This window comes from Hesperophylax consimilis, chromosome 18 (assembly GCF_061612785.1).
Source record: "Hesperophylax consimilis isolate HC1 chromosome 18, BYU_Hcon_1.0, whole genome shotgun sequence".
Lineage (NCBI taxonomy): Eukaryota > Metazoa > Arthropoda > Insecta > Trichoptera > Limnephilidae > Hesperophylax > Hesperophylax consimilis.
This window is the reverse complement of record NC_142853.1, coordinates 5,929,819-5,956,540: the sequence shown is the minus strand read 5'-3', so window position 1 is coordinate 5,956,540 and position 26,722 is coordinate 5,929,819. Positions and strand designations below refer to the sequence as shown.

The window sequence follows — 26,722 nt, the reverse complement described above, 5'->3', positions numbered from 1 at the left end:
ATTTTATCAAGAGGTAATTGGTAAATATTCTTTGATCTCATTTTACGATTAGCTAAATACTGATCTTTTGATTTGGCAACATCTCATTTCCTGCCACTTACATGATTCGTATTCGAATATCGAACAGATTATAGATTCTATAATAAATAAAACGATGCGGATGATAGTCATATTATAAGTAGGTACCTACATTGAACTATGAATGAAGGTAGGTAGGTACCTACTAGATAATAGAAACCTTATCAATCAAATTGATCAAAACAAATCAAAGAACGTTACGTTGAAATGACACATAAACAGGTTATTAAGTAAGTAGGTACCAACTTATATTTTAATTAAATTGTTTCATTTCAATTATTAAAAGCTGTATCAAACTGGCGTGCTCTCTTTCGGATTGCGAAAAAGTAATATTTTGCTATTCAATTTGATGACTTTATTTAGAATTTATTGTACCTAAGCAAAGACCTAAATTTTACCACTTTTTTATTCTGAAACGGAAAATCTTTCTAATTGGACAGTCAATACATTTTTAATAAATATTTGTGAATATGTTTTGTCTGTACTAAATACAAAATAAATTTTACATTTATCATAGGAATAGATACGGATGATAAGTAAGTATTAAGAATACGCACGCCTAGAGGAACGAGGGGACTTACAATATTTAATGGGGACCATTAGATTATGACCCTTCGGGGAAAAATTCAACGAGATTTCTCTGCACAACTAAGAAAAATAATGAAACGAATGTTTACTTTACGATTTCGCTCTTAGGAATTCATGTAGGCATTCATATCACATAAACAGTACGCAAGTTGAAATGAAATTGCTATCATATCAAGATAAGATAAACTGTTAATTGTTTTTCGCGTGCTTGTTCAGATCGTACATGCATTGCATATAAATGTTTTATTTGATTCATCATTCGATCATTCTACAAGTTTATTATCATGGTAGGCAGGTATCTATGTTTGCTATTTATCTTCTGATACAAACATGTAACATTAATGTATAATTGCACAATATTTTTAACCGTTCACCATGAAAATGAAACCAAAAGTATTCGATTAGATCCTTTGAAAGAACTATATTATCATGGGATCATCATTTTTTTTTATTATTTAAGAGGTGTGAAGTTTAATTTGCTTGAAAAATCATTAATTAAAAAATAAATAACTCAGGGAAAGTATGTTTTCCTACGTGAAACCACGTTCATTATTTAAAAAAAAATATACCTAGGTGTAATAAATTATTATTCGGTGAAAATTAGAATTACAATTTTATCAAGGTAAGAACTGGTGATCAAATATGCGTTACGCGGGAATAAACATTTAAACTTATGGCAACATTACCATCGATGGATTACTTCTGTCAAAAATTCGCCGATGATTTCGATTTCATTATTCCATTCCATGCTGATATTGCTAATTACTTTGATTTTAACTACTTGAGAATATTCATACCGTAAGAAAACAGGAAGACCTATTTTTAAAATCTAAAACGAAGGTGGGTATCGTTATATTTGGCTATTATTTTGAATTTGTATATCCTTAACCTCATTTTTTTATCTAGGTTTTTCTTACGTAAACATTTCTTATTGATTTGTAAATGCTATTCGGTATGTAAAGTTTTAATAAACTTCATTTTTTATATTACTCTGAATCAGTTTTTGATTAATGGTTCAAATTTTGAAAGTGATGTTAATGTCAGCGTTTTATATAGGGGATTACTAAGAAATTGTACAATATTGGTACTTATGCACATATCATCGTGTTTATCTTCTTATTTGATCACAATGCGTCGATTGTTAATATTTATTTTATGATTTTACTGAAATATAAGTCAAACGTAAAACAAACGATTCAATTATAATATAATTATATTATGATTGAATTATAATATAATTAATAATATAATAATAATAAGTGTTTTATTATCTTTTTTTTGTGTAACAAATAGATATAACGATATCCTCACTGGGATCTCTAATCATAATATAATAATTATAATATATTCAATTATAATATAGTTCAATTATAATAAACGATTCAATTATTCAATATCATTATATCTATTTGTTACACAAAAAAAAAGATAATAAAACACTTATTAAAACACTTATTATTATATTATTAATTCAAAAGATTTTGACAGATTGTAAGCAAAGCATAAACATTAATGGTTTGGAGTGTTTTCTTAAATCAACCTTCCTGGAAATTGCACTTCTATCAGTCATGAGACCGCTCTTAAAAAAACATAGTTAATTATTTCCCTAACCGCAGCACTTTTAGGCACAGATTATGCAAATTGCACATTCATTCAATATTTACTATAAGAAACAACTATTTACATTCATAAAATAGGTTATTAGGTTCTTGATTTGGTTTAATCAAGTATTTTATGGGTACTTAGATTGAAATGAAACTATTGCGAGAGTCATTCCATACAAAAAAGTCTAAAATGGCGAGAAAAGGATTGTTTTATAAAGTTATATATAAACTTAATAAAAATGGAATTATAATACATCTTTTACCATCTATCCCTATGTAAATCGTTATTTCTTTTAGTAATTAAGTTGAAACGAAGTGTAATTTCCATAATATGTGCCTATTAAAAGTGCAGCGGTAAGTGAAATATTTACCAAAACAAGTAAACGAATCACTGAAAAGTAAAAATAAATATACCTGATGTATTATATTTTGGGCTCTGATGTTTTTATCACGCCGATTGAGCAAGCGGTCCATGGTATCTATTCCATTTTCATTCATTGTAATGTCACCATTTAGTCTGAAAATAAAAAAATAAAAATAGAAAATGAAAATACAAATAACTAGTCCGTAATTTGTGCGTAAATTTTTTTTTTACTACAAAACCCTAAATCGGTAAACAAATGTTTTCTAAACTAAATATTTTGTGACACTATTTAGTAAGACACTTAAAAAATATATATAACGTTGTAATAACACTTATAATGTGTTATAATTTACCCACCTCAGTCATTTTTGGTCACTATGCAATTCGATTTGAAGGCTGTTTTACGAAAATTCCGATCCTGCGCAGAAAGGTTCCGCAATTGGCTGTGCTGCAAATCGTTGCCTTATTTAGCAAACTTTACTTTTTTGCTCAGGGTCTGAATATTTCAATGTGCGCTCTTCAGTTTCCAGCGTATGATTTTTCAAAGAATGAATCTGAATCCTTCTGGTGCTAAAAATATGGTCAAGTGGTTTGCCTCCAGCTTGTCGAAATCATACCCGGATTTCACGTTAGAGCAAGTCTATCAATTTGAATGTCTATGGCATGAGCCTATTGTCATCTCAATCACACCTGTGATGTAGAATGTAGCATTAGATGCAATTTTTAAGCAAGGCTGCCCAGTCCTATACCTATCTCGTTCATACATACGCACATTCTTCGAACGTCTGTCTTAGTCATGCATGAATGAACATTTGAATTGAGAATTTACTGGAACCGTACATGTTTTTGTTACTTGCCACATTTTGTATTATTTTTGTGTGACAAACGTGTCTACAATATGTTTGAAATGTCTTTGAGCAGATCTCTATAAATCTAGTTTCTCCATACATTATGATTTACGAAAAACATCACAGATGTCGCAAGAAGTCTTTATTTATTTGAAATGAACTTGCATAGAATTGGAACCAGCCCAAGGATCATAAAAGACTATGCTATGTTTTCCTTTTTATCTTTATAAATAAATTAAAAATTATATCACCCAACTCATTTTACAATATTATTAATTTATTTATTATTAAGTATTTTCCTTAAATTTATAAATTTCATATAAAAGTTTCACATCTGAGTAGTCAAATTATTCTAATTTTCATCTGAAATTATTACAATATTGATTCAAAAATATTTATGTACTGTTATCTTGTAACTCCCTAGATCAGAAATTAAAAAAAAAATAATAACACAATAATTAATTCAAGTGTTCTTAGGCTAAAGTTTCGGACAGGCTTGCAGTGTCAATCATCAGGACAGATGATGTGGACCGAAAGTCAAACAAAGTCAAGCACAATAACCATGTCAATATATTTTTGCACTGCGATGGGAATCAAAACCACAATCCTCTAACTCTAAGTCAAATACGTTGACCCCAAGTTATCCAAAAATATTTAGAAACTTTTCCATTCACAATAATATTTACATTTCTATTTAATTCCTGTGCAAGCAATTCAATATTATTTCACCTTATGAAATAGTCTGCGCTAGCTTTCATTAAATCTATTTTAGAAAAGCGTGACTAAGTGTGTATATTCATGTCAACGGGGAATTTTACTAAAATAGATTCAAGAGATTATTCAAGGTAATCTAAATATATTTCGGAATGTTTCAGACGCTAAGTGTTTTTCATTCACCTATCACATTAGATTACAACATTCTTTGATATAAAACGGGACTGGAAATTATAACTCTTTTTTAATGTTACGAATTATACACAACCGAATAGCTGCTTTCTTTCAAATTCTCATTTACAACAAAACAAGTTAGAACATTATCATAGTCCCTCAATTGTTCCTTTTCTAACTACGTAAAATGTTTCATGTTATGCTTGATGACAAATTTAAAATCAGCCTTGGAAAATTCTTATGGTGAGCTCTGGCTTCAAGAAATTTTCCCAGTTTGGATTTTCTAGTTCGAAACAATTATTTTTAGCTTACAATCTCAAGCTTTTCATCACGGTTATGATATTTAGATCAGTTAATTAAAAATTAATACAGGCGCTTTTTTTAATACATTTTTTATTGCTCCATTATGCATGTACTGCTGTTATTAGTAAAAAAAAAAAACAGTATTACCACTGAGATTCTCAAAGAGGATACTGTGTTATTACTTTTGACAACAAGGCAGAAAATCGGGTAATAAGCAACGATATTATAATAATACACCGCTCATTTACGTATGTAATATTTAATCTCAATTATTTTTTGGAAAACTTACAATTGCCAATTTTTTTTATCTGTTACCGCAAATATTTATATTGCTTGAACAATAAATCACAAAGATATTTCTATCTGAGGATAATTTTGAGTGACTTCCTTTGGTTTTATTTGCAATAATCGAAATAGAATCCACACCAGTCGGCCAATAAATAGATGAAATATGTAATTTTTTGAGATTTGTTAGTGTCAATTTGGCCAACCGCCCACTGGGCGTGCTGAAAACGATATACAGCTATGATTAATATAGAGAAATGTGTTTCCCATTATTTTTCAGTGGGTTAATTCGATCTAAGTTTCCTGGTGTCTGCCCATTGGCTGACGGGACATTAGAAGAAACACCGGATTGGACGAAGCTGAAGCTATTCTGGATGCTGAAGATCCACCAGTTCAGTTCTTGTCTTCAGGTCAGTCGCACAAGTTCGCCGATTCAAACCTGTCTTAAGTTATGATCATTCATAGTGAAGTGCTTTAATAATAAGATGTATTAAAAATATATTATCTATTAATCTAGTGTGTAATTTGTTTTGTATCACTTCTTTTGAATTGCAATAATGTCGTTCCCTAATAAGTCGGATAGAAAAACCTGTTGGGAATCACGCGACAAGTATTGGGAATGTTTAGATAAACACAAGGTGGGCATGGAACAACCGTCTCCCGAAGAGTGTCAGCAAGTTAGGAAGTTCTACGAATCCATGTGCCCCAATCAGTGGGTCAAACATTTCGATAGGAAAAGGAATTATCTGTTATTTAAAGCCAAAATTGAAACTGAGGGCTACGATCCCCTGCAAGACAAGTAATTATTATCATTTGAGTTAATTTTTTTAAATGTTTTTTAACACCTCTTAAAAGTAAGCGCTACAAAATAACAATTTAAAACCCTCTTAAATTTAACCTGGTTTATGTGCGTATAATTTACTTTTTATCTACCTAATTGATGATTAAATGAAGTTATGACATTTCAAAGAATAAAAACCATTTTGTTTTTTAAAAACCATTTTTGTTTGTTTTAAATTGTGCATACTTTATTGTGCAATATTGTGACTCAATTCAACTCTGATTTTTTATTTGTTATTTGCGCATTGTTGCCCATTTTCCACTGTTTTACAAATAATATGTATCGGGGAAAACTGAATGTGCAAAACATTCCTGTTGTATTTCAGATTTCAACATTCAACAAATTTTGTAATAATTTTTGAAAAACTTAATTGAAAAAAAATACCCATTTTTTGTTTGTTTCTTTACTAAATCGGCATAATGAATTTAAACCTTAACTAACTTAAATATTATTTACCAAATGCCCCTTATTGTATTGTAATATTTATGTATTCTAGATTTAGCATGTTACTGTTTTGAATAAACTGTTAAAATTTTTTACATTTTTTTATTTAATTTGTTCCTAGTCTACCTACCTAATACTTAGAATATTTTTCAGTACGGCTAGCTCAGTCGCTCCTCTGGGCACTGCCAGAAAACAAAGGCCATTCAAACCAGTGGTAAATATTACTTATATAAACATTTCAAATGAATGAAATCATAAATAATGGATACCTAAGTGTTTATATATTTTTAATAAAAATACACCTTTAAAATTAAACATGATGGCTTTTTTTGTCATTGTATGTTTCATATTCTGAAGACTTTGTCTTTGTTCTAATAATAAATGTATTTATAACAATATAGCCATCATTAATGTATAACAATAAAATATTTAAATCACTTTAAACTTGGATGGTAAATTATGTATGTAGATTTCTATTTTATCTTACAGTCATTATTATACCCCGACCACCGAGACATTGCCCACGATGAAATCACAAACTACAATTTATTCAGTGCTAAAATATCAAAAATTTTACAATCTTTGTTGACACACTTGTAGTTCTTGATCTCACCACCGGTAATTTTTCGTTGGCAACACTATAATCCTGAACATTTAAAATTTATTTTAAAGATACCCAATGTTACAACAATACAATAAAGGGAGTTAATTAGTGATAACTAGTTAATGTCTAACATATAAAATGGAATTAACTTTAAATGTAATTGAAACATGGTGCACCAATTTGAAAAAGCCCGCTGAAGATGTTGATCTGGAAGATCTAAGGGTGAGTATTATATTTCAAAAAAACTCTTAAATGTATTAATGATTCGAAATATTGAACTTGTATTACTGACCAAACATATGCTTTAACCACCATTTAACCAAATTCGCACAGTTAAACATTGTTACATATTTAATAAATTCAACTCAAAATAAAATCGATCTAGTTTGAATTATTTTGTAATATTGACTAATTTGGAATATGATTTTATTAACATCTTAAAACATTTTTGCTAGTTTTGTTGGTTGTCAGATTGAGGTAGCTGCTTAAATACCATTTTTATTTGAACAAATGGATTGAATAATGTTGTTCTCATCTGAATATGCTAAAAAGAAATGCTAATCTGATAACATGTTTATTTCATGCCTCAAATTGTCATCATCAGTCCGTAATCTGTTCCTTTTGCAGAATATAATACGCGCGTGCCATCATCTAGAAGCAAAAGCCAATAATGAAATTGAAACTAAGCCGTATTTTGATCCTAATGTGGTTCATTCCGGCATTAAACTCTCGGAAAGATTAATGGTTCATATAAAGTCCGGTTTGAATTCCATCGAAGGACAGACTTTGTGTTCGACAGCTTATTGTGCTCTTTTTGTCATACTACCTGAAGAATACTGCGAAGTATGCCTGAGGAACCTAAACACAACCTTGTCATGCTTTCTCCTGCAACAAACAAGTCACTTGGAAAATAACCTAACCAACACTTTAATGATCACCAACACCTTGGAAGAGCGTAGAGAAGAAACAAGAATTACAACCCTAATCAGTGGCTTGTTTCAAACCAATCTATTGGACAAAACCCATTTGCCCGAAAACTCCAGGGCACGACAACTGGCGGAGGCCATTATGCTTGTATCTTTTAAGATAACCACAAAAGCTTGCTTGACATATTCGTGTAGCACTTTCGTACATTTTAGAAATCTCCATTCGATTTTAGTCAAACTGACCGATTGGGAATGCTGTGATAGAGTAATCGGTGATGTACAGAATGTTCTCTTATTTGTTATATTCAACAACTGGGAGAATTTGCTTTCTGGCATTAGAGAGATTAATTTGAAAATCTGGAAGTTGTTCTTAAATATTTTAGATAAGCAACAGGATTTATTCAGCAGCATTACTGACTGCATTTTTAAATTTCCATGGAACAAAGCCAAGTATTTCGTTCTTACTGAGATCATACCTCACTTAAAGTGTGACATTATGGAATTTTTAAATAATAACCCAATGTGTTTTAGCGGTGTAGATTACAGTCTAAGACAGTCCTCGCTCGTCTCTGCCGGATGTGATTTGTATAAAACCATCCTTAATGAATTCAGAAGCTTCAAAGATTGGAGTGATGTTTTCTTGGCGCTGTTTTATAATGTCATTAGTGGAAATAAAACAGTCGCACAAAGTAATCTCTTGAATTATTGGATACCCGTAACCATTAAAAAGTATCCAGAGTTAATGGAAGACTTGCTTGGTTTCCTCTATGAAAATAATATAAAGAATTTTAATTTGTCTCCGTTGCTCAGTTTCATGACGTTGGCCAGAAAATCGGGATTGATATTAGCCGATTGGAATAGTAAAGAAATGAAACATGATTACAAAAAAGTGATCGATGTCGGTTTAGTACACATTAACGAAGATATCCGATCTCGAGCTATTCAGGTAGTTTGTGTAGCACAGAAGAGCAACATGCCCACCACTGATGAATTTCGAAAGATGAAAGTTTTCTTGGAGCATAATATAAACAGCGATTCAACTAGTTTTCGACAGAATAATTTAAACTGTTTTACTATTTTTCTCACTCGAATTCGGGATTCGTGCTTAAACATATTGAAAAATGCAGTGATTGTTGAAAAGGAATCCAATGTACAAAGTCTGTATGAAATAGAATCTTTCTTCATTTGGATTCACGAGTTTCTCATCCAGAATTTAGACAATCGAGGAAATTATCAAAGGAAAATTCTCTCTCTTCAAATTTACGATGTGATCTTAAGATATCTGTGTGGAGGGTATAAGGATAAAGTGAATATACAGAAGAGTTTATGTCGTAAAGGGAACTTGCGTGATCAGGGATGGAAAGTGGCCGCTTTCTTGGATGAACGCAAGAAATGGCTGTTCGATTCTCCTCCAAGTATAAAAGCTTTGATTTCATGCATAAGTGATTCTACCAATGATATTAGAGAAATAGCAGTTGAAATTCTTGTTCAGTACTTCATCAACAATAAAACATTTAAAAGATCCAGAGAAAACTTTTTCATAAATGGAATTATATTATGTAACAGTAGAATGTTTTACGAGGCGGAGTGCGGATGTTTGATGTTCAAAATGCTCGCACATCTCAACAGAGGAGGATCAGAGCTCAACGATCCGATAAAGAAAATAATTCACCCATTTGATATTTGCGAATACCTGCTTAACAAAGCTTGGGAGCAGTTTACGTACCAAGAAACTGATTTACTTCTGTCCATTTATAATAACCAACCACTGCACGGGATGATAGCTGCCATCGATATGTACATCACACATTCTGAGCAGCTGCTGACTTTCAAATCCATCTCTGCCTTGAACAAATTCCTAGGAACGGTAACGAATCATTTTATAAACATATTGTCTTGTAAAAGTGAGGCTTGTAATATGGTAGCCCCTCCGAGCTTTGCAGAAATGGGAGAAAGCATTGAATACATTATCCGATCTTCGGAATTAAAAGCGGACGATAATGAAAAGGAAAAAACTGAACATCTCTCTAATGCGCACCAACTGTTACTCAATAATATTTGGCTCAACTTAAAGGTGAGTTATAAATCAATATTTTTACCTTTAAATAATGATGTTTCCATCATTCGTTATATAAAGCATTCTTCATGACTTCTCTTCCTCAACTTGGCACGACTGTTATCTGTAAGACTTCTTCCCATCAAGGCAGGACATCGACATAATAGATGATCGCTGTTTTTTCAACCCTTCACATTTTTAACTCATGTTGGTGCTTTCCACTCCAAAATGTTCAGTTAATAGTCCTACTAGCTCCCTCATTTTCTTGATTAGTTGTGTTTGTTGAATTTGGCAGCCACTTCTGGTGTGGAGCCCCAAAATACCTGTAAAAAACCCCTTGACTCTGCAGAAACGGGTGGTCCGTTTGATAGATTCCCTTATCATAACAAGCGAATTGCAATCTTTAAAGCACAAGCATCAGATAACTAGCGTCATTGATCCCTTCGGCACCGGTGCATAATCGGGACACTTGTAAACATATTTACACTGTTGACTCTTGAATTCAACAGCTCGGCTGTGAAACGATTTGCCGGCCTCTGTGTTTCCTCCCGCCTACAGCATAAGTCTCTTCAATACCCATGTTCACTCCTTCCTCTTCCCAAAAAGACCCTCCACACAGCATCCCCAGAGATGAGTGGAGTTAATGAAATATAAATGTACAATTTATATTTATTTTTCAACTCTTCGATCGTAAATCAGATTTTACTATTTAGCATTTTTAATTAATTCATTGGTCCGTTTTTAGGCATGCTGCGATCTGTCAAGCACTCTGCTAATCCACCAAACTAGTAGATTGCAAGATTCGGATATAGCGGCCTTGCTAGATATCAACATATCTGTTTTGACAAGATGTCGCCACAAAGGAGCTATTGAATCTGCAGGAGCTTCCTTGGGTAAGTATCGAAATTACTTATCCTTTACGTACCTGAAGGTAAAAATTACATATCACCCTAATGTCACAAGGGTCCCCCATATACTGCGGAGCGATTGTGTCTCTTAATTAAAACTCTTTTTGCCTTTTCCAGTAACACTCATATATTAGTTACTATTCTTTTTATTTTATTTATGTGACCTCACAAGAGCACCCCTGTCTGTTGGGTAGCCTTGTAAGGCGGGTTAAGGTAGGGGATGTAGGAAGGGATTTATTAATGCAGGTCTTGAAGAGGCCAGGATTATATGAAGGAGGAAAAACAGACACCTACTGATAAAAATAGATACCTACTGTTTTATGATTTAAGATTTTCACGGCCAAAAGTATTTTTGCTATTTTTTTTTTTTTTTTTTTTTTATTATTTTTTTAGTTAGTTACATTTTTTATATTATAATTTTACTGGTCTTCCATTAAAAGCCTTAGCTTGTGGATGGAAGAAGAGTTAACATTTCACATATTATGTACAAATAAAGTCACGTGTACAGTTAATACAATGCAGTTAATACAGTTAATACATTTCATATAATTATAATTACTATTTACTATAATCATGTATTTCAATATATATGTATGTGTAGGTAATATAGACACATGGCAATCAGACCCGTTAACTAAAATATGTAAACATATATGTATTCAGTAAGAAGAAAAACAAGTAAGATTTTTAGTGTGACATTCTCTAAAATACTTTTTGATGGAGTTCAACAATTGAATTTTGTTCCTAATGCTTCTGATTTCTATTGGTAGGTTATTGAAAAAGAATTTTCCTTGGTGAGTATAATGGTGTTGTGCAAAAGAAGTGTTTAATTTGGGGCACACAAATACATGTTTAAGTCTAGTACGATTTTCAGTTATAAATGCGTATTTATCTTTTTCTTTTATAATTTGTATAATTGAATTTTTTATAAATAAGTTTTTAAATGTTGGAACTTTGAATTCTTCGAATATGCTGTCAGTTGGGAAGTCTGGAGGTTTTTTTAGTATAATTTTTATTATTAGTTTTTGAACAATTTCTATGGGGGTCAGATTAGTTTTGTAAGCTGCTCCCCAACTGATAATGGCATACTGAAGAATAGACTGTACTAATGCGTAGTATATTGAGTATAGGTTTTTCGTTGATAAAAAGTTTCGTATCCGTAAGAATATATGAATTAACTTCCTAACTCTTTTTATTGTATGGTCGATGTGATCTTTCCATTTTAGGTTTTTATCTATGATTATTCCAAGATATGTAATTTTATCCGCTATTTTCAGAAGTGAACATTTTTGTTGTGCGAGAGAATGATTATGTAAGAATATTTGAAGATTTGGAGGTACAATGTTAGTGTTAATTTCGAAAGGAATGACATATGTTTTATCACTATTTAACGACAAGAGGTTATTGTCAAACCATATTTTTAGATTATTTATGTCTTCTGTAGCTTTTAGATTAATTTTTTCCCAAGTTTTTTCTTTTATTATAAGGACTGTATCATCAGCGTAAGAGATAATTTGGCCATGCAATGGTTGAATAAATATGTCGTTTACATACAAAATGAACAATATTGGTCCAAGCACGGTGCCCTGTGGGATACCAAAATTTGATGTTTCTTGGACGCTAGTTTGGTCATTTATTTTAACAAATTGTGCACGATTGTTCAAATAACTTTCTATCCATTGGACGGCTTTATCATTGATGTTATTTAATTTCAGTTTTTTGATAAGCTTTGCGTGTGAGATACTATCGAATGCTTTTCTTAGGTCTATGAATATTCCTGCGCATTTATTTCCTTCATCAAGTGCAGAGTATATAAATGATGTTACATTTGCTATTGCATCTTGTGTGCTTTTTGTTTTTAAGAATCCGAATTGATTGGAATGTAATATTTTATTGTTTTCTAGAAAATCAACAACCCTTTTTTTCACAATCTTTTCAAATATTTTTGCTATATTCGATATTAGTGATATCGGTCGATAATTTGAAACATTTTGCGGGTCGCCGGTTTTAAAGATAGGGGATATTATAGATTTTTTATAATTTGTTGGGAATATGCCTTTAGTCAGACTGAGATTGATAAGGTGGTTTAGTGGTTTCAGTAGATACATTTTCATTTCTTTAAGAATTTTCACAGAAATGTGGTCAAAACCTGGAGAGGATCCGTCTTTCATGCTTTCTATTACAAGTTGTATTTCAGTTTCGGTAGTTTTTTTAAAAGTGGATAGTGTATTTTGTTTTTGGGTATTAGTTGTTATAGTTTTTGGTGTGTGTACAGATTTAGTGATTTTATCAGCGAGATTGTTTCCTACTTTAGAGAAGTAAGAATTAAAAATGTTTGCTGTTAGTTTTGGGTCTTTGGTCTATGATATTATTTTCATGTTTTAAATATTTTATAGAATTATTTTTTTTCTTATTTTCAATTGCATAATTTACCGTTTTCCAAATAACTTTTAGATTGTTTTCTGAAGTAGAAATTATTTTTTTAAAGTAGTCGTCTTTACTTTTTTTAATTAAAGCTGTTAATTTATTTCTATATTTTTTGAGAACTATCTTAGCATTTTCATCGTGTGGATTTTTAATTGTATTTTTATATAGCCTTTCTTTTTCTCTGATAGATTTTATTAGGCCACAAGTGATCCAAGGTTTTATACGTCTGAATTTTGAATTCGTGTATAATGAGACCTCTGTTGTGGAGGTTTCAATATGATCCATAATTTGTTTTTCAAACATATTTGAGCATTGTTCGACATCGTTAGATTGTAGTATCGTACACCAAGTTTCTGCTTTCAATTTTTTCTCTAAAGTGGTAATATTTGTGGTTTTTTTAATAGTAATTGGAGCCTTAATTTGTGATTTTATTTCATTATCATACAATAATAAGCAAGTGTGGTGGTCAGTAATATTCGTTTGCCAAATCATTGTTTTGATTTTATATAGGTTTTGTAATTTTATGTTTATCCAAATATGATCTAAGCAAGACGATTTTTGTCCGTGCATTTCTCTAGTATTTTTGTTTATGCATGATTTAAAATCTAATTCAGTCATACAATTTAGGAACTCATTTTTGAAAATATTTTCTGATTTTTCGTTAATGTTAATATTAAAATCACCCGCGATAAAACAGGTTTTATTTTTAAGCGGTAGTAATATATTTTTCAGTTGAGTTATAAAATGTGAAATATTTGATTCGTGTGTTCTGTAAATGGCAATTATGTGATAAATATATTTATCGAGTTTAATTTCGATTTGAATACAGTTAGTCAGTAATATTGGGTGTTCTAAAGTCGTGACAATACTGAATTTGGTGTGAACGAATATTGCGATTCCACTATTTTTATTGATATTTATTTTAGTTGGGATGTATGTATAGTTAGGAAGTTGAAAGGCTGGTGACTCATCATTTGTAAATGTCTCTGTTAATATTATACAGTCTGGTTGTAATATTAGATTATTGATTTTAATAATAAATTCATCAAAATTTTGAAACATACTACGAATATTTTGGTGTAATATGAATAGACCGTTAAATTTGTGTGGGAAAAATTCATTACATGTCTCTGTGCTTGCACATTCGTATTCATGGATTTTGTAGAAATTTTCTATTTGGCTAGCTATAAAATCATCCATTTAAAATTAATTTTAATTCATTTAGAGCAATTGATAGCACATACATCCATAAGCTTGCCAAAACTATGAAGAATTAAATTAAAAGAATTACGCTCCGTTATTATAATTATATCGGTATCGTGTCTATTAGTGAATAAAGTGTACTTATATCTGTTGCGAATGTATAACATGAGCATATAAATAATACATAACATAAGCATATAAATAATATAAAATATAAGCATAAAGAGAAAATAAAACATGAGCTTAAAGAGATTAAAAAACATAAGCATATAAAGAAAATAAAACATAAGCATATAAAGTATACCAGTGATATATGGATTTGGTTGTTGCGGATATTTAACATAAGCGTGAAAAGTATGCATAACATTGGCATAAGTATACAGAGTATGCATATAGTTGTTGCGAGTATATATCACGAGCATATAAAGCATATAAAATATAAGTATATAGAGAAAATAAAACATAAGCATAAGCATGTAAAGTACATAGGTGTTATAGGGATTTAGTTGTTGTAAGTATTTTACATAATTATAGCAGGCATATAGTGTAACTATGAATTGAAGATACATAGTACAAGATTTATATTGGTTAATGCTAAAACTAAATGTAGTGTTTGGGTAAAGAGATAAAAGAAAACTAGAGAAATACAAATTAAATAATTTAAATTCCCCTGTAACCATATACCTGTGCCCTTCTGTTTCATATAATAGGTTGAGATTAATAGTTAAAATAGTGATGTTAATGAATTTTGAGTAAAGTAAAAAATATTTTATAAACATAAATACAATAGTTACAGTTCTTTTACAAGTTATTGGGTGTGTGAGATAAGATGTGTTTGTTTTTGTCATTGATAATAATGACTGGTGTTCCAATATCTCTACGGACGTACACTTGCCCTCCACGGGTCCAGGCGAATTTATATAAGTTTTCCCGTGTAGCCTTACGTGCAAGGAACCATAAGTGTTTCGCACGAAACGTCAGGTGTTCCGAGACGTATATGTGAGAGCGAGGTCCTGCAATTCCGACGAGGGTGGTGTTGAGTTTTTCTTCTCTATTGTTAGCTTGTTTGTTGAACTTTTTTATGTCTGACAGGAAAACATCACGGTCAATACTGGTTTTAAATGATATGATTATGGGCCTACATTGGTCTTTAGGTATTTTTTGGGAGATGCGGTAAGCTGCGTCTTTGTTTTTGGGGTATTATGCCGTGTTGCGCTAACTCCTTCTTTAGCCAACGTTTCGGACAGCATTGCAGTGTCCATCATCAGGGCATATGTGTTCAACACATCTGCCCTGATGATGGACACTGCAATGCTGTCCGAAACGTTGGCTAAAGAAGGAGTTAGCGCAACACGGCATAATACCCCAAAAACAAATAGCAAAAAAACCTACTGTTTTAACCGAATGTCACCTATCTTCACCCAGCAGTCATTAAGTAAAGTGAAATGGTAAAAGAGAACAAAATCGAGCGTAACTCAAATATGTATTAGTGTAACTGTTTCCAGTGAATCCGGGGTAGGAGGAAACAGTAATTTTGTCAGAATTGGACAGATATTATTTAATATCTTTATTTTTATTTTTATTCTTTATATTGGCTTTCACCCATTAAGAGTGATCTTGGCCATACATTACAACATTTTTCTAATTAATAAATACAACAAATTACAGGATAAAATTGATGTAATGTTATGTATAACATAACATAACGTAACATAAATAAACCAAACATAACATAAACATAACATAACATAACATAACATAAACATGAACATAACATAAACATAAACATGAACATAACATAAACATAACATAACATAACATAAACATAACATAACATACTTAACATAAACGGTATAGAGCTGGTAACAGTGGATTATCACAAATATCATAACATATAGTAACGGGCTAAATTTTTTAAATGCAGTTCGATTACTCTATAGTTTTTTCTAGTATTACTTATATTATGGAAATTTTTTGTAAAAAACAACTTAGATAATAGCACAAAACTTTTGTTTGGGGAATGTTTACTACCCCCCTCCGGTGGGGGAGGGTTAAACAATAAAACACTGTAATTTAAATGCAATGGATTTATTAAGTATTATTCTAATGTACAAATTCTTATTTCAGGTCGTTCAGTGAAACACCTCACGTCACTGGATAACCCGGTTTACTATACATTAATTTCCGATATCCTGAGGGAGTTCTTGGCTCAGTCTACTTCGGAAAACATTCACGGAGGGTCTGTCACAAGGAAGAGTGCTGGTTTGAGTATCTTGGTGCACAGGATAGTCAGCAATGATTCGGAAATTGGAAAGGTAAAGACGAAGAAATTAAAAAAATTAATCTTTGGTTCACTGTTATAAATAATTAATAATAAAAATTAGCAATAAAAATTCTTAAATGATTAAATTTGTTTTTGGGAACAACTCGTATGGTCTCATAGAAATTGTTGTCTCCTTTAAAGTTGTGCTAAGAAATACGGACCTGGACGTCGCCAGATGGTAGACACCATAACCAAATTGATCATGTCCTGATAGAAAGAAGGGGGGCAACGAGCATCACAAACGTAAGGACGTATAGGGGTGCCAACTGTGATTCAGACCACTACATGGTGGTGGCCACCTATAGGAGCCGAATTGCAAACAACAGGACACAAAAATCACCAACTATTCCAAAAATCAATACGGAAGCTCTAAAAACACCAGAAGGCAAAGAGCAGTACCACAACGCCCTTGTAAATAGACTACCAGATCAGATCACTGAGCAGAACTCCCAAGAATCACTCGAAAAAGATTGGAATGATATAAAAGAAGCAATCGTAAGAGCAGTGGAATCAAGTGTCGGAAACATGCCCAGACAGCCCAGGAACCCGTGGTTTGATGAAGAGTGTGAAAGAAACATAGCTGAAAAGAATATACTCAGAAAAAAGTACTTGGAAACGTCAACAAGAAACAAAAAACAGGCGTACGAACAAGCGAGAAAAGAAACGAATAAGCTGATACGGGGAAAGAAAAGAAAATTCTTGAATGATATACTGCTAAAAATGGAACAGGACTTTGTCAATAATAATCCTAGAGAAGCATATAGGGGAGTAAACTTCTTCAAGAAGGGTTTCAAACCCAATACAACACTATGCAAAGACGCTGATGGATCAATTATATCAGATAAGGAACAAATAAAAACAGTGTGGAAAAACTACTTCTATAAACTTCTCAACCCTAATAGCGACCTGAGAAGTCACCCTACCAACATCCCCACTGAATCAAGTAATGAAGAATCAGCGAACCCACCAACAATGCAAGAAATAAATGCTGCACTAAAGAAACTTAAAAACAACAAATCACCTGGGAAAGACAACCTCCCGGCAGAGTTGTTCAAATATGGAAATGAGCATCTGAGAAATCTGCTACTCAATTTAATAACTAAAATATGGACACTGGAAAAAATCCCAGAGGAATGGCAAATAAGCATAATATGCCCAATTCACAAGAAAGGTGATAAATTAAAATGCGAAAATCATAGAGGCATATCACTCCTATGCACAGCATATAAAATCTACACCATGATACTGAAACAAAGAATTGATAAATATGCAGAAAACCTACTGGGAGAGTATCAGGCAGGCTTCCGCACCGGTAGATCCACAACAGACCAACTGTTCACCGTCAGACAGATCTTGGCAAAGTGCTGGGAATTTGACATAGACATACACCAACTATTCATTGATTTCAAGCAAGCATATGATAGCATAGATCGGGAGTGTCTATATGACATACTACTACAATTCCAGATTCCACCTAAATTGGTTAGGCTCATAAAAGCCACAATGTCAGACTCAAGATGTCAGGTCAAAATAGACGGAGAATTGTCGGAAGAATTTACAGTATCACAGGGACTTAAACAGGGGGACAGTCTGGCTCCCACTCTCTTCAACATTGTGCTCGAACATGTAATACGAAAAACACTAATAGACACTGGCTCCAATATTTGTTTCAAGAGCAGTCAAGTTGTCGGATATGCGGATGACATCAACATTGTCGGAAGATCAATTTCAGCCATTAAGGAGGTCTTCGACCCTTTAGAAATAGCGGCGCGGGAAGTAGGACTGCGAGTTAATGTTGACAAAACAAAAATGATGGTACAGAGCAGGAACCCTTCGCACAGAAGAAGAAGTAGTGCACTATTTAAAGACAACTACTCATACGAAGTGGTCGATCAATTCACCTACCTGGGCTCCAGCCTGACAGAGAACAATGAGGATCCAGCAGAAATCAGAAGAAGAATCACAGCAGCCAACAAAACATACTTCTCTTTGGTGCCAGTGTTTAAGTCACGTAGTGTCCACAGAAAAACCAAAATAACCATATATAAGACCATTGTAAGAACTGTATTGGCATATGGATGTGAGGCGCTGACACTGACAGTAAAGATGGCTGAAATGCTGGATACTTTTGAAAGAAAGGTGCTGAGAAGAATATGTGGACCGGTGAAAGAGGACGAACAGTGGCGTATCCGGCACAATAGAGAATTGTACGATATATATAAGGCCCCTAGCATCTCTGCACACATGAGACTCCTCAGGCTGAGATGGGCTGGTCATGTACAGAGAATGCCGGATACACGCGTCCCAAAAAGAATTCTGACTGGTCACCCAGGTGGAAAGAGAAAAGTGGGAAGACCCAGACTGAGGTGGGAAGATGAGGTAAGAGGGGATGCAGCACAGCTTCTCCAGGTGACAAACTGGAAGTCAGCCGCTGAGGACAGGAGGAGTTGGAGGCGACTGTTGCAGGAGGCCAAAGCTCGATATGGGCTGTAGCGCCATCGAAGAAGAAGAAGAAATATGATCTAAACGGTGTTAGAAAGAGAAAACACCACGATTTATATTCAAATCTAGAAGAATTAAAATGTGCTCCTTAAACCAAAGATTTCGCAATTTGAAAAAAATTTATGAAACTTTGTGAATTTTTTTATGAAACATAATATAATACTTTTTTTTGTCTAATAAAACGGGTTTGTTGTTATATATTTTTTTGGTATCAGTAATTTTAGTTACAAAAAAATGAGCCTTTTTTATTTTTGAATTATAATTTTAATATTTCATAAATAATTTATTTCTAACAATAAAATTTGAAAGTGTATTTCATCATCTTTCAAGAACAGTTTTTTGTTTTCGTATACATTCAGAAATATTTATTTGGATTTTATTGCAAAGCAGAAATACTCCGACCTTCTGATGGAATATGTCAGAGGCCTGAAGGGCCTGGCAAGAAAATAATGTACGTGTCATAATATTATTCTAGGCTTTCATTTCGTCAAGTGCATAATATTCATTTTATCTTTGGAATTTTATATTTAATATATTTTCATTTTAAAAGCATGTATTAAAAGCCATAAGTCCCTGTAGCTAAAGTACTGAATTATTTATTTTCAGGAAAGTTTCCTATAAGTTATTTTCTTTTGTGAAGAAGATCACTTATTTCGCTTTATACAAAATACAGGGTGTATCGGCACTAACCCAACAAACTTTAACCAGCTATTCCTTAGCACATTTGGAGTAAAAAATGTTATGGGCACTTTGCTGTCCGGTAGCATTTTTTTTTCAATTAAAAACAAAAAAAATTAAAATTTCCACACTACATCACTGTCATTGGCATTGCGTTTCGTGTTCAACAGCTGTTATAAGCAAGTATGTCAAAAAGCGTCTTCGCTCTTTCGCACACACTAAATAATAATAGTTAAAAATGAGACGAATGGTGCCGTGCCATTTCGTTGTGATTGTGAAAGTGCGCCAATATAGGTACACACGTGCATTATTCAACGGAATTCGAATAAAATATTTGCCAGATGGGTTTTCAAGCTTTGACAAATTATATAACAGTGTTGACATGTGGTGAAAATATGAATAATAAATTTTTTATTAAAAAAAAACGTTACCGGACAGCAAAGTGCACATAAGATTTTTTACTCCAAATATGCTAAGGAATAACTGGTTAAAGTTTGTCGGGTACGTGCCGATACACCCTGTATAATAAAACCCAACAATATTTTCATATTTCCTTATCATATATATTTTTTATAAAATTAGAATAGCCTTATTCTTTCCCTGCTCCATTTCCCACTTCTTTGTCCAATTGGGATTCCATAAGGCGTCTACAGACAGCTGGCCAGCCCAGGTACTAACTGAAAATTTTGCGTCGAAGGGCTTGGCCATTCTACCGTCCTTTCCATAAGTCAAGCCTCTCGTTCGATCCCTTTCCACATTTCCACATTCATAAATCTTAACTTTTTTTTGATATTTTATAATAAGCCATATTCTAAAACTTCCGGTAATTGTTTGGTTTCGGTTGCCTCCTTATTGTACCTTTTAAAATGTCTGCTCAGAAGATTCTCATTTCTGAGCACAAACTGCCTCCTGTTTTATATTATATCTTTTGTTTTAATATTCTTGTTTTGTCCCGTCCTGCTATTATTGTTTTTCTAAGTTTTGTCATCACTTTGTATAAATAGTATATTTAGTGTTATAATATTAGATCTGTATTGGGTAAGGCACACTGTAGGAATAATTTTAAGAACATGACCACTAATACTAAATTACCATTTTTAAGTTTGTTATATTTAAGCGCACTTGAAGTGAAATGACAATAAACTGCGCTATATAAATGATAGAAGTAGGTAAAATCATCAGTAAGTGTACAGCAGACAGAGGGTTAATATCAAGAAAATTACAAAGTATATATATACCGACGGTATGTTATTTCAAAAGATTTGCATAAGGGTAAATATTTTTTTATTTGCCGGCAACCCGGGCGTTTATTGAAATAACATTATCATATACAAACAAGCATGTAACCCGCCTCACTAGAAGATTTCTGTTCCGAGGCGGGTACACATATAATGTATGTTTCAAGCTGTTAATTAAAACCTCGCTAATTGAGAATAACTTGATTTTAGGGAGGGAATAGATGTATTGGGCAAACCGGTCATCTGTAGTGGTCACTACCTCTTGCAGAGTTCATATAAATTTGTAAGAAACGAACTAGAAACCTAAGTCTGTCTTTTAGCGTGTTACCATTTTGACAGTTTTCTAATATATATATGAGTGTACAAATGTAGAACACTTAAAAAGATAGAGACTTGCCCCAGTTATATTTTTGTTCTCTACAATAATCGAAACCACAACTACTAAATTCAGAACATTAATTCTGTCATTTTCCCTTTTAGCCACTGTTCTATCTCACCATGGACGTTCTCCTGAGAGTTCTAAGTAAATCTGAAAAACTCCACGAACCGAGCAGAAATGTAGCTTCCCTACTGAGGGAAAAAGACACAAGTATTATTTCAGATGATGTTGCACTGGACATTTCCAATGAAAGGGACGTCCCCTTGGCAAGGGCCCTGCACCTGTTGTGCCGCACTGTACTAGAAAGTTCTCTGGCCAGTTATGTGATACAGTTTGCGCCGCAGCTAGCAACCGTGTGCTTCAATCACTTAATCAATGATCAATGGCAAGTTAGGTAAGAATAAGCTTGAATACTTCGGTACTAAGGTTTCCACGACAAAACAGAGTAGTGACAAACAAAAATAACAAAAAAAAAATCTCAACCAAAAATAAACTAACCTATTCTATTATCATGTTCTGTTTAGTCACCGTTCTGTTTTATTCGGTTACCGGTACTAAGATGTTATATGCTATAATTTGCGGTATTTTATACAATTTTACAGGAGAGGAAAAGCAATGTTTTGTATTGAGTGCCTTAGTACATGTACTTTTTATCAAAAGTAGTACACTTGACATAAAACATCCCTTTTTTTCTTAAAATATTAACGAACACCATAATAAGTGGAAAATTATGGCTTAGCTAGCAGTGGCGGTTCGTGCAATGAGACAGGGGAGACTGTGTCTCTCTTAAAAAAATAAAGGAGAAAAGGGGAAAAAGTTGCACATCATCACATGTTACCACAGGATTAGTTCGCAACAAACAAAATAAACTGAAATGTTAAATTCTTCACCACTGCTCTGAAAACAGATCTGGATTTTTTACAATAGAAATGTTATGATTTTATCAAAAATCAAAAGCATCCTAAAATTAAACTGTCTGGCAAAAGGGCTTGCTTAGTAATACATACATAATAGTGTGATACTGGCTGAAGCATAGTTGATGAACAGCACAGCAAGCAGTAATGAAATTCAGCTGGATTTTCAAAAAATAGTGTAACTTCCAGAGAAAGAAAAGGCCTTGTCAATCATGGCTCCATTACAAAAAGTCCGTGAGTGTCCACGATAGGTAGATGTTTTCCGATTACCAAATTCTCCAAGAATTCAGTCTCCAATGTCAGGTAATGGTGGCGTTATTTACGAGTTGTAGGATCTGACGTCCGTCACTCCAGGGGTGGCCCAATGCTCTGGGCTGTTGATCAAGGAATGGCAGTGCTTGATTTTTGAACTGCATAGGTGTTCTTCAGAGCTCAGATGTGGCAACCGAAGTGCGTCAAAAATATTGCAGGTTTAGCAATCTAACCAATGAACAATGGTTAATTGAGTAAATATTGGAGGTGCCACACACCGAAACCATAGATACAAATCAATTAGAAGGAACCACACACCTTATTACTAATCCTTTATGTAACATACTACCAAAATATAGTATTAACCTCAGTTTAAATATTACCAATTTATAAATTGTGCGAACATTGAGGTTACTTCAATTTAAATACTATCCATTGATATTGTCGTATTTCAATAGGATTATACATAATGTAATTGATCAAGTTTGCACATTATTGTTATTGTTTGACATAGGTTAAGCTATTGCTTGAATTGTTTTTTTTATTCTAGGTATAGTTAGGTGTAGATATACATTTGCATAATACATACATACTTTTAACTCCTCTGGCCTCATGCATATTCCTTCAGAAGGCCAGGATATTTCCGCTTTGCAATGAAATGCATATTAATTGAATATTTCTCAACATATCCGAAAACTGAAAACTGTTTTGGAAAGGTGATAAAATACGCTTTTGATTTTTTATTACTAAAAATAAACATACATTTTTTTATATAAAAAAAAAATAAAAGGGCACACTTAACTGAATTTTACTAAAATTACTGAACAAAACAAAAAAATATATAAAAGCACCCTTTTTTATTAGACAAATGTTTAACAAATGTTAGGACGGGTTGTTTCGGAAAATTTGAACAATTCATCAAATTTCAACGTTCATTTTTGGGTTCTGTGAAAGTCCTATTTAAGTTCTGTTATTATATCATTGTAGGCTAGCTGCTTGACAAAACTGAAATAAAAACAGAACTTGAAAAAAATCTTCCACAGAACTTAAAAATGAATGTTGAAATTTGATGAATTGTTCAAATTCTCCGAAACAACTTGTCCTTAGTGTCATCTCACTTTTTTTTCGTTTCATATAAAAATAATGAATAAAAAACTTACAATTTCAAATTGTGGTCAGAACCTTTGGTTTCATAAAGGTACATATAATTTTTTTTAGATTTGAATATAAAGCGTAGTGTTTTCTCTTTCTAACACTGTTTAGATGATATTTCTCACCATAACAATAAGGGAGACACAACTATTTCTGTGAGACCATATGAGTTGTTCCCAAAAGAGAACAATTTAGCTTGAAGGGTTAAAACATGTTTGTGCCTGCCGACTTTCCAACCAAGCAAACTGCCACTGTAGCTAGCACATGATTGACCCATATTGTTACCACACTCAAATGGTATTCTAAGAAGACATCTTTTTGGTATATTAACAATTTTTTTCAAAAATTTTGTGATGTTACCTTACATACAAAAATGTATGTCGTATATAAACTTTCTAGTTGCGGTGGTATACTTTTGCCATATTAAGGAAAATACCATTTATTTGTAACATTGAAACGACAAAAACATATATACTGAAAAAATTAATTGTTTATTGGTAAACAAATGCAGATTTACTATGTAGTACATAATAATAATAATATTTGGATGATTTGTGTAGCGCCGTTTTTGTGCAAAATCACCTCAAGGCATTCGCTATTACTTACTATACATGGAGATAAAAAATTTAATTTAACCTTTCTTTTCAGGAATGCCGCCTTACAATTGTATGGTGCTTTGGTTCCCAAACTCATCGGACAAAAGAAGAGTCAAGGTGAAGATAACTTTGTGAAATCTTCCGTATCTCCGGATGAACTCTTTTCACACATTCCCTCACTTTGGAATTACATCAAAGATAGTTTGCAAGAAGCTACGGCCGCCCCAAACATGTTAACTGCTCACTCAAACATTGTTCCAATATTGAGCCTTCTCTCAAGCATGGCAAACAGATATACCGTCAATCAATACTGCTTAGAAGAAACTGAGAAATTTGGTATTAGCGTCGCAAACCTCGAAGACATCTTTCCAAATTTGATCATGTTAATCGGAAGTCCAATCTACAACATTAGAAATATCGCTGCAACAATTATAGCGTCATTTTTCGATTTATCATTCTTTGTTAATCATTGGAATATTATTAAAAAGTGTCCGTTAAAAGAGAATGAACTTCACGGGTATATGCTTACACTGAAGCAGCATGCAATGTACTACTTTAGTTTCAAAAACTATATGTTAAAGCTTGAAGAGCAAGATGAGATTTTGAATACATTGAAAACTGTCCTTGATAATATGAACATGATCAGTGTTGAAAAAAATTCTTCGTTTATTGTGAAAGCTTTGCATTTAGAAATTGAACAGTTGTTGAATGATGACCAAAGAGATTATGTCAAGTTAGTCGGAGATGGCTTCGAAACTATGATGGAATATAATGACAATGTAGATTTCCAAATTGGTATTTATCATTGGCTGCAGCTTAATGTAGTGCACGCCATTCAAAATTGCCACGAGTTTGAATTATTACCGATATTGAAACAGTGCGTCAACAGCAACAGCGCTATTCTCGTTGATTTAGACTTCTGGTCAATAGTTAAAGGACGTATTGAGTGTTCACTGAGCTCGGAACACAAAACACTTCAAGAAATATTTGAATATTTGATTCAATTATCCTGCGAAAGGAAGAAGCGAGTTAGCAAACTAATTTATGAAATATTGTATGTGATTTCGACTAATTGTGGATCTATTACGTACACTGGCCTACTTGGAAGAATCTACTGCAACTTATACATTGAAGATGTTATGCAATCTTACCATTATGGTTATTTGCTACCGCTAGTATGCTCTATGGCTTGTGATAGAGACATTTCATGCTCCAACACAGACTTGCATTTAGAATTATCTAGGGTTTGCAAGCAGTTGTCTAAGCCTGAGCGTTTTGAAGCGGCCAACCGGAGAATGGCAGCGGTCTCTATGAAGCATTTGGTTAAACTTTTGCAATACTATCGTCAGAAGAACATCATTACCGAAAATGTGCACGAAATAAAGTGTAATATATTGGTGGCTTGTCTGTGGCTTCTGCAAGATGAGGACAGCAGCCTGAGAACTGAATGTTCCAAAATGCACTTGGTAAGAAAGGACAATGAGGTGTTGAGTGTTCATCCAAACATCCATATCGGTACTATTCTCAGTGCGTCGTACCTTCAAAAGATATTCTGCGGATCTAAAGGACATATCATTACATTCTTGCAGTCTTTATTAAAAGAGATTAATGCAAACACTAACAAAAATATAGAGCATGATCTGCAGAATCCCTTTGATCACAATACTCCAAACGTTTATTGGGAGCCCATGTTAATGTATAAGAATGCTTTGAAATTAAAAATAGTTGTGTAAGGATTTTAAATCATTATTTTAAGCTTCAACCATTGTTTAAAACAATTTAATATTAGTATTAATTTATTTGAAAGTAAATTTTGTAAGATTTGATATACAGAATATGTTTGCAAGATTGGCCCTTACCCCATATTGTCAGTACAAAACGGCTGCATCATAAATAACTTGGCACCAATCATAATTTAATTTCATCCTATAGGCGGCTTGAATATTCTATACAAAATATATATCTGTCAATATCTTGAGAAGTGTTTTGTCAAATCTCTTGGGTACATTCAGAGATTTAGTCCAATTCATTTTTAACGTAATTCCAAGAGTTAGCTAAATTGAGACTTATTACATTAGATTAATTATACAAGATTTATTTTATTAAATACCTAAATAATATGTAATTTTATTTTTGTAACGCTTTATCGATAACTTCATTAGTTTAGCCATAGTATTGTTTTTAATCTTTGTTCTCACATTTAATCCATTGGTACAAAATTCAATTATCTCTGTACATATATTATTTCAAATGAAGTTTAGTATTTAATTTAGGCTTATCCATTTCATTACTACTAATAATTATTACAAAAATAAAAGATT

At 32.6% G+C, this 26,722-nt stretch overlaps 1 protein-coding gene across 2 annotated transcripts; it reads left to right on the top strand.

Moving 5' to 3' along the window:
• Positions 1 to 1,368: 1,368 nt before the first annotated feature.
• Positions 1,369 to 26,666, top strand: LOC149415286 (cytochrome c oxidase assembly factor 6 homolog). Of its 2 annotated transcripts, XM_089642458.1 has the most exons (7): positions 6,428 to 6,457; positions 6,916 to 7,069; positions 7,475 to 9,847; positions 10,575 to 10,722; positions 16,495 to 16,682; positions 21,589 to 21,881; positions 24,454 to 26,666. In XM_089642458.1, the coding sequence occupies exons 2-7, from the start codon at positions 6,986 to 6,988 to the stop codon at positions 26,132 to 26,134; spliced, it is 4,767 nt and encodes a 1,588-aa protein (XP_089498584.1). In that variant the 5' UTR covers positions 6,428 to 6,457; positions 6,916 to 6,985; the 3' UTR covers positions 26,135 to 26,666. The 2 variants fall into 2 exon arrangements, with proteins under 2 accessions (XP_089498585.1, XP_089498584.1); XM_089642459.1 differs by lacking the exons at positions 7,475 to 9,847; positions 10,575 to 10,722; positions 16,495 to 16,682; positions 21,589 to 21,881; positions 24,454 to 26,666 and adding exons at positions 1,369 to 1,506; positions 5,239 to 5,757 and having other exon boundaries at positions 6,397 to 6,457; positions 6,916 to 7,050.
• Positions 26,667 to 26,722: the final 56 nt, after the last annotated feature.

Coding starts and splice junctions, on each gene's coding strand:
- LOC149415286 (XM_089642458.1), top strand. CDS start 6,986: ATGGAATTAACTTTAAATGTAATTGAAACATGGTGCACCAATTTGAAA. Junction 9,848..10,574: donor ATATTTGGCTCAACTTAAAG/GTGAGTTATAAA, acceptor GTCCGTTTTTAG/GCATGCTGCGATCTGTCAAG. Junction 21,882..24,453: donor AATGATCAATGGCAAGTTAG/GTAAGAATAAGC, acceptor CTTTCTTTTCAG/GAATGCCGCCTTACAATTGT.